Below are 13,732 nucleotides of genomic sequence, written 5' to 3' on the forward strand. Positions count from 1 at the left end.
CCAGAAAATAAGTCTAGCATGATTTTTCAGGATGTTTGTAATATAAGCCCTTTCCCCAAAATAAGCCCCAGTTAAGATCATCAGCCAGATGGAGGCATTAAGTACCATATTTCCCCTAAAATAAGCCCTAACCAGAAAATAAGCCCTAATGCATCTTTTGAAACAAAAATTAATATAAGACCCGGTCTTATTTTGGGGGAAACACAGGTACAATGCCAGTACATTAAAAAATAGCAAGCAAAGTACTTAACAAGATCCAGAAATGGCTACAAGCAAAAAAAGAGACCAGAGGGCTAGTTCTGGCTCTACAAGACCTTGAAAACAAACCCAGAATTGAAAAGACAGCAATAGACCACAAATTCTGGTTCTTCCAAGAACCTGGAAAAAATAGTGGACCACCTAGTTAGCTGTTGGAAGACGACCACACAGATTGACTGCAAACAGAGGCATGATAAAGTAGCAACAATGGTGAAATATGATAAGAAATACCATTTGCCCAACAAGCAAGAATTTTTAGGACCACAAAATAGACAAAATAATAGAAAATGAAGAAGTTAGAGTGTTCTGGGACTTTAGAATTCAGACAGGCAAAACTTGCCACATAACACCTCAGACTTAACAACTGAAAAAAAAAGTCTGGATAGTGGACATTGCAGTATCTGGAGACAGCTGAACAGAAGAGAAAGAACTGGAGAAAATCAGAAAATGCAAAGACCTGCAAATAGAAATAGAATGGCTGTGGCAAAAGGAAGCAAAAGTGGTACCAATAGAAATAGACCCTTTTGCTAACATCCCATAACAACTAGAGCACCACTTGAACACCACTTGAACACCAATGGCATTGACAAAATCACCATCAAATTAATTGCAAATGGCTGGTTTACTTGAAACAACATGCATCCTCTAACAATTCCTTTAACACCGTCAAAGATTTCTGGCTTTCCCAAATCTTTGGGACAGGTAGATAAAAAAATGCCAAATCCAGTCTAAACAACAGCTGACTATGCAATCAAGCATAGATTTATTTAATTTAACCATATTTAGCTTTTGGTATGTTTGTGCCATTTACTGAATATTAACCAACTCAAAACCCAAGGATGTTTTGTCTGAGAAGGTTTTGCTCCGCTATTATAGATATCTGCCAATGAGAACAAATAATATTGGACTGAGTGGCCTCGTTACTTTGGAGTAATATTTCAAAATTGCATATTATTTTGATTGGTGTTTGACATGTTGCTATGCTAACTCTTAAATGCTGTTTCTTTGATACCTGCCTGATAATCATTCACTGTAGGAGAGAATGTATTTCTCAACGGAATATATTTTTAAGTGTAATATTATGTTTAGTAACTACTTAAAAACTGTTAAGTTTTTTTGAAAATTGCACTAAAAATATTTTTGTATTCTGTGAAATCCATGTCTGTTGAATCCAAGCTGTACAAAAGTCTTAACTAAAAGGGGTTTAGTTGATAAATGCTGAAGAAAAAGGTATTTTACTGAAGTTATGTATGAACTACTACTGGATTTGAAACAAACATGGACATCTGCAAAGAGGAATGATGCCATCACACAAATACCATGATATTAGTACTTCCACAAGATTTTAGGCTGGGAATATATAATAGTGGGTTTTATATATCGACATCACCCGTGTGTGCTGTTATAAGCACCTGCTTCATGTTGGCATCATTGTGACTTACTGCAGATGTCATTGGAAATAAACTTGTGTTTCTATTTTCTTCATGGATCACAGTATGAGTTACTATTGCCATTATGCAATTAGCTTTGGATAGCTACCTGATTTTTCCATATCAAGGAACTAATGACAGCCCTATATAATATAAGGAGATATGCCTTTAAAAAGAAGCTTTCAGAAAAAGGCTAGGCACAGTTGGCATATTGCCCATGTCAATCATTTCTGTCTGGTTTTTTTTTTGCCATGTGTGTTTTTATGTATGAGATTTGTTCTATTAATTTATCAAAATTACTTTTGTCTCTTCATGGTTTTTTTGTATTGATTCTTGAATTAATTTTAGTGTAGTTTGCATCTCATTTTGAGCAGTGCTTATTTTCTCATGCTGCAACATTGTTTCAATAGATCCCTGGCTTGTTGGGCTGGATGTTTCAACAGAGGGTGCAGAGGAAGTCTTTTTTATAAGTCTGGTGAGATTTGATGCACTCAAGTCAACTACCTTAGGCTAAAATCCAAACTGTAAAAAGAGCCAACTACTTTTGGCTAAATCCAAATTCTCAAAAAGGAAAAACAAGGTAAAAAAGAAGGCTTAGGCTAAAATCCAACCCCAAAAAATCGAGCCAACCAGTCAAATCACAGATGCAAAACGCCCGCTGTGTCCAAATAATTCCTGTTTTGGTTGTATCCAGAGTCAACAGATATAATTGTAGAAAGTCTTTTCTCTTACAAACTCACATAAAGGCACTTTGTTTACACCAGGTGTTGTTTCAAGGTCAAACACTTTTCAAATTATTTTATTTGGTACTACTATAGTATTTCCTTTCACCACTAGATGTCCTCATACACTGTTTTATCAATATCTGGTTTTAAAAGATTGTTACAAAGTTTCCTTTTGAAGTTCTTTGTAAGTTATTTATCCTAGAAATTAAATGTATTTTTTCTCCACATCCTGTAGGTTAAGCAGTCTTTCTTTGAATCAATCTAAGTTCGATTTTTAAGCATTCTTTTATCTTCCTTAAAATCCTTTCCCCTCCTGTAATTGCTCGCCACTTTTAACTCTCTTCTCCCCTAGTCATTCTGGGGTCTTTACTTCATAGCTTTTTTCCGAATGAGGGGATTAACATTTCTAAGTCCAAAAGGAAAAAGAGTGAAAGAACAGGCTCTCCCAGTTTCAGCATACTGTTGACAATCAACTGTTTAGCGGAGCACTGTGGCTCCTCACTTCTCTTCCGGCTGGCGATGACTTGGGCTGTCTGGGCTTACCAGGCAGCCTTTCTTCTGTCCTTTTGGAGGGTTTCTTCAGTCCATTCAGACTGACTGCCATCTGGTCTGGACTCCCAAAGCATCCCTCCTTCTTGGTTGCCCCTCCAGAGCAACTTTCCAACCCCTTGGGGTCACTGGGCCGAACGAAATCGGGCTAAGAAGCCAGAGCCCCAGCTTCTTTCACCCATCTCGTCAAACGCCAAACCGGAAGTCTTTGAACACACAAAAATATGGCAAATATATCCAAATTCTCAAGTTAAAAGATGAGGTATTTGTGAGAGGCTTCAACCAGGGGACTTTTAAAAAAAGAAAAGAAATATCTTTTTGGTGTTTTATGAAATTTAGGCAGAATACAGCATTTGCAGTCCATGAAGTCTGAGACGGTAGTTTCAAGAATTTGTCTTCCAAATGTACTTGAACATCTTTGGTGATTGATCTAACAAATGTAGCCATGGCTGGGCCTGGTCTGCGAATACCAATGGAGCAGAATAAGATCCACCATGATGAAGGCTATCCTCTTGATCTTGAGAGCTACTATGATATCACCATGATTTCCAACTTCAGAAGAAGCAACAGCCCTTCCAATAGGAGCAAGCGCAGGGCTCACTTCTCTTCCAGCATAAATGAAAAGGCAAGTTCAAGAAAAAGGAAGAGCTAGGTGGTGGTTTGTTTGAGGGCTGACCTACTATGGGATGGAAATTACAAGCTTAGGCCTGAAAAGGATGGGAGAGAGAAATAGAATAGGGGAGATATTCAAATACATTGTTAGAGTATAAAATCATACTGTAGTTAGCCATATAACGTTTATACTTTGCATGCTTTTTGCTCTCCTTAGATGTGATAACCATTCATCTTTTAAAGAATAATTGACCGCAAGTAATATTAGAATTATTTTTCCTCAAAAAGCAGCACAAAATACCTGGTATTTTATGTAGAGAATATAAATTTGCTCTGGGAAGGAGATGATTTTATGCTTTCTAAGTAAGAACTGATCTTTTGCACCCTGTTCACTCCACAGGAAAATCTCCGCTTATGGATCCCTGAAAACATTCAGAAAAAAGAATGTGTTTATTTTATTGAAAGTTCACAGTTATCCGATTCTGGGTAAGAAAACTACTCTGATTAACTTTATCCCTAAAAGAACTGCAAAAGAGAACAACCAAAATTATCAGGGAGGTTTAGACTGAGTGAAATCTGGAATGTTGGGACTTTTTAGCTTGGAAAAATGGTTGCTAGGGGGAAACATAACTGAGATATTGTACTGTATATAAAATCATGCCAGAATAGAGAAAGTGAGCAGGAATCCTGTTTTATAACACAAGGATTAGGGCTATCCAATGGTGTTGACTGTGAGGATATTTGAAAAGCTCCATGTATATTTAACCTGTGGAATTAATTATTAAACAAATAATGATAGTTTAAGTTAAACCAGACTGGAAGCTAAAATCATAAGACTACATCTGATTTACTTTGATCATGTTATGCATGTGAATTCATTGGAGAAAGCAATGATCCTGGAAATGGTTAGTGGACAAAGAAGAGGAGGCAAGCAAAGAACATGCTGGATTGATAACATCAAATCTGATGCAAAGTTGAACATACAACAATTGAAAGAAGCTGTGCTTGACAAGGTAACATGGAGAGCACTTGCCTATAAAGTCACTGAGAGTCAGACACGACTCAGTGGTTAAAAACAAGTGCAACTTGAAATTACACAAATGTAACAATAGCTTACAGACAGTAAGCAATCTTTAACCTATTGGGTTGAAAGCATCTCATATGTCTCCTAAGCAGTGTTATCAAAACCATTCTTATGCTTGTGGGAAAGGCTGCATTGACAGAAGCAAAGTATTATGTAGACCAGGGGTATCAAACTGCCGGCCTGCAGGCCGGATACGTCATGCCGAAACCGCGCCCACCCCATTGCCAGCAATGGAGAAAAAGTCATGATACGTTGTGATACATATGGGACGTTGCGAGTTTGACACCCTTGATGTAGATGGTAGAGCACTGCCATTTTGGGACAAAGATATGATTCATTACTGAAAGGATTTTGAATATTGTGATACTGCACACAATCCCAATAATATTTCAGCAAGTGGAAAATTACCACAAAACATAATTGGAGGCAGCTTTTGATATTTTTGGTGTTGACAGCAACACTTATTGCTTCTTTTTACAAAGGAATGATAATGAATTTAATTTCAGAGAAAACATGATGAAGGATTATGCTAAACTATTTTCAGTCAAATGGAAATGATTTAAAGGCTAAGGAACACTGGAATGTTTTAGAAAAACCATCTGGTATTATTTTTAAAAGTGAGAAAAGAGGCTCTAACATATATAAATAAATAAAATTGATATGCATAAAATACTCAAATAACACTTGAAATGCAAGTAAATAAACCAAGTATAGGCATGTTGAGTAGTGTTGATGTTTATTTCTGTAATGATTGGGAATTTAGAGAACTCCAGTAGTTAATCTTGCATAATCTGATTCCTCTAGATCAGGGGTGTCAAACTGCCAGCCCGCAGGCTGGATGTGTAACGTGGAAGCTGTGCCCACCCCATTGCCGGCATGTCTGTTCTAGATGTTTTGAACTCCCTCTTGCAGAATTCTCAGCCAGCTTGCCACTTGCTATCTTTATTCTTGCTTTCTAATTAAAATTGTTATAAGTACATTGGATATGTCAAAATAATTGCTCATATACTATTTGAAAAATCTATTTTGTGCTAATTGTGTTTGCAAATATTGCAACTATTCACACATGTGAAAATATGTCCTTGTATTTCTCAAGCTCTGTATTTGTCATGTAGGCATGGAGTACTTGTACAACTATATTCAACATAACACAGTATTATATACAGCAGTGAATTCAGCTTATGTTTATTTTAGTGTTTGGAGTCTCCTTTATTCTAACCTCCATGTCTCTTTTATATGATTTATGTCATTATAGCAATTTCAATATGTATTTTTTTTGTTACTTATGCTTTTGTACAGGAAAGTGGCATGTGAATGTGGCTATCTCAGGGAAGAACATTTAGAGGAAGCCATAAAACCTATCATCTTCCAAGGGAAGGAATGGGACCCCAGAAGACATGTCCAGGAAATGCCAACAGATGCCTTTGGGGACATTACTTTTACAGGATTGGGACAAAAGGTTGGGAAGGTGAGTTAACATGTGATTGAAGATGTACAGGTAGTCCTAGGCCTATGATCACAATTGAGCCCAACATTTTTGTTACTAAGTGAGACATTTGTTAAGTGAGTTTTGCCCCATTTTATGACCTTTGTTGCCACAGTTGCTAAGAGACTCACTGCAATTATTAAATTAATAACAGGGTTGTTAAATGAATCTGGCTTCCCCATTGACTTTGCTTGTCAAAAGGTTGCAAAAGGTGATCACATGACCCGGGACATGCAACCGTCATAAATGTGACTCAGTTGCCAAGAGTCTGAATTTTGATCATGTGACCATGGGGATGCTGCAATGGTTGTACGTGTAAAAAAATGGTCATAAGTCATTTTTTTCAGTGCTGTTGTAACTTTGAATGGTCACTAAATGAACTGTTGTAAGTTGAGGACAACCTGTAGTTGGTTTTCTGAAATGTTATATACTACTTAACTTTATGTACTTCTGAACTTTTCTGAAGTTATAAGACCCAACAGCAGATATCTTTCTGGATTTATTGCCTAGAATTTAGGGCTATGGTATGTAGTGCTTCAGATTCACAGCACTCACATAATACCTATTGGCAATGCTTTAAAGTATATGCATTTTGTTCCAGACTCATGCAGTTGCTGTGCAATCCTAGGAAAGAACACTTTTGTTTTAAAGCAAGGGTGTCCAATCTTGATAACTTTAAGAGCAGCAGATTTCAACTCCCAGAATTTCCTACCCAGCCATTTTATGATGGCTGAGGAATTCTGGGAGTTGTAGCCCACAGGTCATAAAATTGCCAAGGTTGGACACCCTGTTTTAAAGAGTTACTGAAAGCTATTATGTCCACACCAATGCTTATTCCAATTCACTGTTTTCTCTTAAATCTATGGTAAAGCACTGCATATCCCAACTAGAATCTCCTTGATTGTATCGTTAAATAGCATGTTCTATAAAGTCCTTGGAACCCCATTAGAATGAAATATCTTATCCTCCTTTAGACTTGCTCATAGAAATGGGAAAGTAGAAAGTAAAGAGTTGCCTCTGATGAGAAGACCAGGCTAACATAGAATGGTTTTCTCTAGGACGTTTTTAGAAGATTCCCTCCATTCTTTCCTATTGCATCAATATTCCTTATACAGTATCTATTTGTAATATTTCATTGATTCACAAGACTCAAGTAATTTTGAGTAAGAAATCCCACATAGCTCAGCTTGGGTCTTAGATGATTCTGGGCATGATTGCATAGTGATCACTATCTGGAATGATCATATATTCCTGCTGTGTTTTGTTTTCTTTTTGTAGTATGTGCGAGTCTCTTCCAGCACTTCTCCAAAAACACTTTACCAGTTGATTACACAGTACTGGGGGGTTGATATACCCAACCTCTTAATATCAGTGACAGGAGGAGCTAAAAATTTCAGCATGAAGATGAGACTGAAGAATATGTTTCGTCAGGGGCTTGCCAAAGTGGTACAAACAACAGGTAAAGCAATGACTGGCCAAAACTAATAGGGTATGTTGAGGTTTTATTTCTTTATCTAAACTATTTTAGCTTTCAGCCCAGATGGGCTCCCAAAATAGTCTACCATAATTAAAAACACACAAAATACAGTCATTAATTAAAGTGGAAACCGGGAGCTAAACTTAGAATTGTTTGTTTTAAAAAAAAAATACACAGCAGAGGGTCAAAAATTGCCAACCTAACTTCAAACATATTCTGCTTAAAAACTAAATAAAATATTTCCTCATCTCCTATAGGAAAAAAATAGAGAAATAAAGTGTCTTATCTATTTTATACACTTGTGATCTTTGTTCTAAAGGTGCATGGATCATCACAGGTGGTTCTCACACTGGTGTGATGAAGCAAGTAGGAGAAGCACTACAGGATTTTATGCTGAGCAGCACCTATAAAGGCGAGATTGTCGCTATTGGCATTGCAGCTTGGGGAACAATACACAACCGTAATAGCCTCATCTGCCACACGGTGAGCCAAAAAGATTTTCAGACCATGCTATTAGAAGAAATGACTCATATACAACTCCATATGGATTTTATCTTGGAGAAAAGGAGGTTTGCAGGTAGATTGACATGAGAGAGAATAAATACAATATAGCAAAAATCAGCATGTCTTGTAAAACTTTGTACTTCTTTAAATATTAAGGATGTGAAGAAGGACAATTGTGGGATGTAAACATTGTTAGACTTTGGGTTTCTAATATTTGGTACCTATGAATAAAATTATCTATTTGGATATAGCTCAATTATCCCAGTAATAGTCCACTCACTGTCCTATCACATATAGGAACAAAACCATATAGAGTTGGATGAAAAATGCATCCCATTCCAAAAGGTAAAATGTAGTAGCCAAGAATGGAATGGAATGGAATGGAATAGAATAGAATAGAATAGAATAGAATAGAATAGAATAGAATAGAATAGAATAGAATAGAATAGAATCTGGAAGGGACCTTGGAGATCTTCTAGTTTAGTCTCCTGCTCAAGCAGGAGACCATATACCATTTCAGATAAGTGCCATCCAGTCTCTTCTTAAAAACCTCAAGTGACGAAGCACCCACAATTTCTGAAGGCAACCTGTTCCACTGGTTAATTGTTCTCACTGTTAGGAAGCGTCTCCTTAATTCCCGGTTGCTTCTCTCCTTGATTAGTTTCCATCCATTGTTTCATTGTCATTTCATCACTCATTCTCAGTAAAGAAAAACAAGGAGAAGTAGGGGGTGGGAATGGTATATACATCACTTTTTACTGCTGAAAGATGGGACATAAATCTGTGTGGTTTTTTTTCAACCTGGTTATTTTTAGGGTAGCTTCCCTGCAGAATATATTTTGGATGAGGAAGCTCAAGGAAGCCTTTGTTGCCTGGATAGCAATCATTCACACTTCATTCTGGTGGATGATGGAACACATGGGAAATATGGGGTGGAGATCCCTTTGAGGACCAATCTTGAGAAATACATTTCAGAGCAAACCAAGGTGAAAGAAGGTAATTGCAGCCTATTGCTGGTAAAAATGTTATATACCAAGAACACTAAAATATTTTTTTGCATAGATTGCAATGCTGATTATGGCATATGGATCAACTCATATTCATAAATTCTTCACTTAAATCTTGCTGATTTCAAATAAGGAATTTTACGTACCAAGATAATCTGGAATCCTAGGATTAATAAGCGATTACTTTATCAAATAAAATTTAACACATCTGGCGGATATCAAGTTGGAAATGTAGTAAGAGAGTAGAACTAGGATGGTACAGACAGTCCTTGACTTACGACCAAAATTGAGGCCAGAATTTCTATTGCTAAGCAAGGTGGTTGTTAGAACTTCTTTTGACATGATTGTTAGGAGCAGGGCTTTTCAACCTTTTCACCCATTGTACCACTTTTAGGATATGGCAATATCCGAGTACCACCAGTCACCTAGCAAGGTGTCAAAAACTTGATGACCCCCCCCCAAAAAAAAACCTGGAAAAAAGTGATAAAGTACCGATAGTCCTCAATTTACAACAGTTCACTTAGTGACTGTTCGAAGTTACAATGGCACTGAAAAAAGTGCCCCCCAAGCCATAGCCGAGCAAGACACCTGCCTGCCCGCCCGGCGGTGCTCTTCCTCCTGTCTGAGGTTTTCATTGTTGTGAGCATTTCTGTTGAGGATTGGCAGCAGGAGTGGGGGGAGTGTTTGGTTTTTATTTCCCCCATCTGCTGGGTGGTTGCAGCAGGTTTTGGTCACTTCACATGACCCTGGGACACTGTGACCGTCATAAATATGAATCAGTTGCCAAGCATCTGAATGTAAATCACAAGAGCCTGGAGATGCTGCAACATTCCAGCTGATTGGTGCTTCTTCAGGGCTCAGCAAAAGCACCAGGATCAGTGCCAAGCTCCAGCTGGAGCCTGGCGTTGATCCTGGCGCTTCCACTGAGCCCTGACAGCCCCAAAGAATCAGCTGGAAAGCGGTACTGATCCTGGTGCTTCTGCTCAGTCCTGACAGCCCTGCAGCTGCAGCCATCTCTCACTCAGGCTTGTGTGGTGCTGCCACCGGTTCAGCTCATTCCCCTCCCCCGCTACCACTTTTCTAGGATGGTCACGTACCACCTGCCAGGTGCCAATGTACTACAGGTGGTACCCGTACCACTGGTTAAAAAGCCCTGGTTAGGAGAATCATGTTAAGTGATTAACATGGTCATTAAGTAAATCTGGTTTCCCCCATTGACTTTGCTTGTTGAAAGTTGGCTGGGATGGTTGTAGATGGCTATCTCATGACCCCAGGATGTTGAAACCATTGTAAATATATGCTGGTTGCCAAGCGCCCAAATTTTTGATTATGTGAGTATGAGGATGCTGTAACAATCATAATTGCAAAGACTGGTTGTAAGTCACATTTTTCAATTCTGTTGTAACTTTGCCTAGTCACTAAATGAATGAATGTAAGTCAAGAACTTCCTGTACTGCTATTGGAGATGTAGATTATGGTATCTTCATACTACGTCTCTTGTACAATGTGATTTCTTCCATTTAAGTTTCACAATCTGGAGAAAATTCACTAATTCTGATTCCAAATTATTGGGAAGGTTGTAGCTATGAAAACAATTAAGTGATGATAAGGATCAATAATAGATAATTTGTCAATTTTATAAAATAAGTTATGTTTCTGTTTTTATTGTTTATCAGCTTAGTAGTTAAGCTATTTTTGTCCTAAAAAATAAAGGGACTGACCACTAGAGACAGACTAAAGACCTACAATTCTCAGTAACCTGAGACTAGGTTTATTTTTATGCTAGTATGGTACTGGTTTTTAATCTATTTTTTATAGAATCTTGACATTAATTAGTTTCATAACTGCCAATCTGGATCAGCATCTGTGTGCATCACAATACCCAATTGAAAAAAATGCTGAGAAAGAAGGACACTTAAATACACGGACAATTGACTGCTCCTTTTATTTTCTTTTTCCACAGGAGTTGCCATTAAAATACCTATTGTTTGTGTAGTGCTGGAGGGTGGCCCTGGGACTCTTGATGTAAGTACTCTGCAGCTGTCAGGATAACTGGGTGATTATGAAGGCATAGAGTTCTTGTTAATTCCCAAGAAGATTCTCAGAGAAAGATAGTTAGGAATTTGTTGTAGTACAAGGGTTTGGATGGTGGTAGTTGCTCAAGACAAATGAAAGCAAGTTAAGATTCTGTTGAGTTCGCAGTGAGCTAAAAGGACAAGAGAAATCATTGTAGACAAGGGACAGTAACAAGCCAGTCATGCTAATATTGGTGATTACAGAATCATAGAACAAGAGGGGGCGAGGGGCATTTAGACACTCAACTCCATGACTCTGAACTGAATATAAATCCAAATTAAAATATTCCAGGCAGTTGTCTTTGCCTTGCCTCCATATGAATATATCCAATATAGGGTGCCCACTTTCTCTTTTTAATATTATTTCCGCTACTAAACAGCTTTGTTAAAGAAAAAAATCTTGCCCTTCCTTATTCCATTTCCTAGGCTGTGCCTTACAGTTGGTGCCTAGGTGGATACAGAACTAGAGATGGGATCTGACCAACTAAGGAATAAAGTAGAACTATTAATTCCTGTAATTTGAAAACTGTATGTTGGCTGAAGTAGTTTAAACTTGAATTTACCCTTTTTCAGCCACACTGCTATTGCCAGATCTCTTTCACAAGTATTATTGTCTATATATATGTGTGTGTGTGTGTGCATTTGATTTTTTGATTAGTTAGTGAAAACCTTTGCACTCACTTTGTTAAATTTCATCCTACTATTTTCAGCCCATTTCTGAATCACGGTCAACACAATCATTTTGAACATTACTAGTTTTCTAGCTACTCTACCGAGTTTAACTCATCTGCAGATCTTTATCCAAGTAATTAAAAAATGTTCAAAAGTAGATTATAACCCTGCACTCATCACCTTTCAGTTAGATGAGAAACCATTAACTAATTAATTATAACTCTTGGAATAAGTTTATTGATCCAGTTATGTATCTACATAATTATATAGGTAGTCCTCAACTTACAACAGTTCATTTAGTGACCATTCAAAGTTACAATGGCACTGAAAAAAGGGACATGACCATTTTTCACACTTATGACCATTGACCATCCCCATGGTCACATGATTTATATTTTGATGCTTGACAACTGATTCACATTTATGACAGTTGCACTGTCATGGTGTCATGTGATCTCCTTTTGTGATCTTCTGACAAGCAAAATCAATGGGAAACTAGATTCACTTAATAACTGATTAATTTAACAACTACAGTGATTCAGTTAACAACTGTGGCAAGAAAAGTCATAAAATGGGGCAAAATTCACTTAACAAATTTCTCACTTAGCAACATAAATTTTGGGCTCAGTTGTGGTCATAGGTCAAGGACTAACTGTAATGCCTTCTAGTCACTTGGCTATTAATAATGCCCAATACGTTGCTAAAATTGATAAATATTATGAAGCATTCCACTATTGATGCTTAACGATAGTTAAAATGTTACTCAAACAAAACAATTAATAAATTTAACCTTGAAATTTTATTCCTGATAAATCTATAGTGTACAGGCTTGCTGGTGGCTGTAGCTTTATAAAGCTATTGCCATCTTCCACTGAAATCCACATGGGTTGGGATTCAGTCTGGGAGAGCTTTTTTTCCCCACCAGTTCAAATGTGCTGCAGATAATGAAAAAAGCAGACTGTAGGTCATCCAGAAGGATATTGGCATTGGTACTGTCACTTAATTTATTGGCGATATGAAATTATATGACCTCAAAGGCTGACCTATTCCAACTATTTTTTTTTGTAGACAATCTATAATGCAATCAACAATGGCACACCATGTGTGATTGTAGAAGGCTCTGGTCGAGTAGCTGATGTCATTGCTCAGGTGTCTAATCTCCCCAGCCACAAAATAAGCATTTGCCTAATTCAGAAAAAACTGAGTATATTTTTCAAGGACAGCTATGAATTATTCACAGAGAACAAGATTGTGGAATGGACCAAAAAGGTAGGTTTTATCATCCCAATTATGATTCAAGTTTTGTTGAAACTGTATCATAAGGAACTTGTGAACTGCTTACTGATATTTGCATGATATACAGTATATAAATTGGGAATACAAATCTCACATCCCCCTTTATGGACCCTTTCACGAAAAAGGAGAGAAAGTTGAAAGCTTTTTCCCCTTCTGCCTTGCTTTAACCCCATTCATTCTTTCCTGGCAGAGCAGACTCCAGGAGATTATTCCTGTAGGAATATGGGCTTCCCTTCATGGAGGCAGAAGCCAGATCTGTGGTCTGATTCAAATGTCTTGAGTTGGCAGAGCTCAAGTTCACAGCAAATGTCTTGAGTTGCACCAAATAGATAAATGTAACCAGCATGGCATATTGACCATAAACTGAATTAGAAGTTTTTTGTGGGGCCATTACCTTAGCTACACACTTATTGGTAGCCTTAGATAACTGCTCTTCTGCCAGCCTTGTGAGCTCAGGATACACTGGCCTCCTATAAAGAGTAATTGTGACCTTGGTCACCTTTAAGTATGAGAAGTGTTTAAATACTTGAAATAACAGTGTATGAAAAATTAACATT

The 13,732-nt window shown here is 37.5% G+C and overlaps 1 protein-coding gene across 1 annotated transcript in view; it reads left to right on the forward strand.

Annotated features, from left to right (window-relative positions):
- Window positions 1–1,488: 1,488 nt before the first annotated feature.
- The window catches only part of TRPM2 (transient receptor potential cation channel subfamily M member 2), a 43,175-nt gene continuing 30,931 nt past the window's right edge, over window positions 1,489–13,732 (forward strand). Inside the window, 8 exon segments of the mRNA XM_039364228.1 lie at window positions 1,489–3,587; window positions 3,975–4,060; window positions 5,958–6,126; window positions 7,423–7,603; window positions 7,941–8,104; window positions 8,941–9,121; window positions 11,096–11,157; window positions 12,948–13,148. Of these exon segments, the coding sequence (XP_039220162.1) occupies window positions 3,408–3,587; window positions 3,975–4,060; window positions 5,958–6,126; window positions 7,423–7,603; window positions 7,941–8,104; window positions 8,941–9,121; window positions 11,096–11,157; window positions 12,948–13,148 (1,224 nt within the window). The 5' untranslated portion in view covers window positions 1,489–3,407.

Source organism: Crotalus tigris, unplaced genomic scaffold (genome assembly GCF_016545835.1).
Source record: "Crotalus tigris isolate CLP2741 ecotype Arizona unplaced genomic scaffold, ASM1654583v1 scf7180000017591.2836849, whole genome shotgun sequence".
Taxonomy (NCBI): domain Eukaryota; kingdom Metazoa; phylum Chordata; class Lepidosauria; order Squamata; family Viperidae; genus Crotalus; species Crotalus tigris.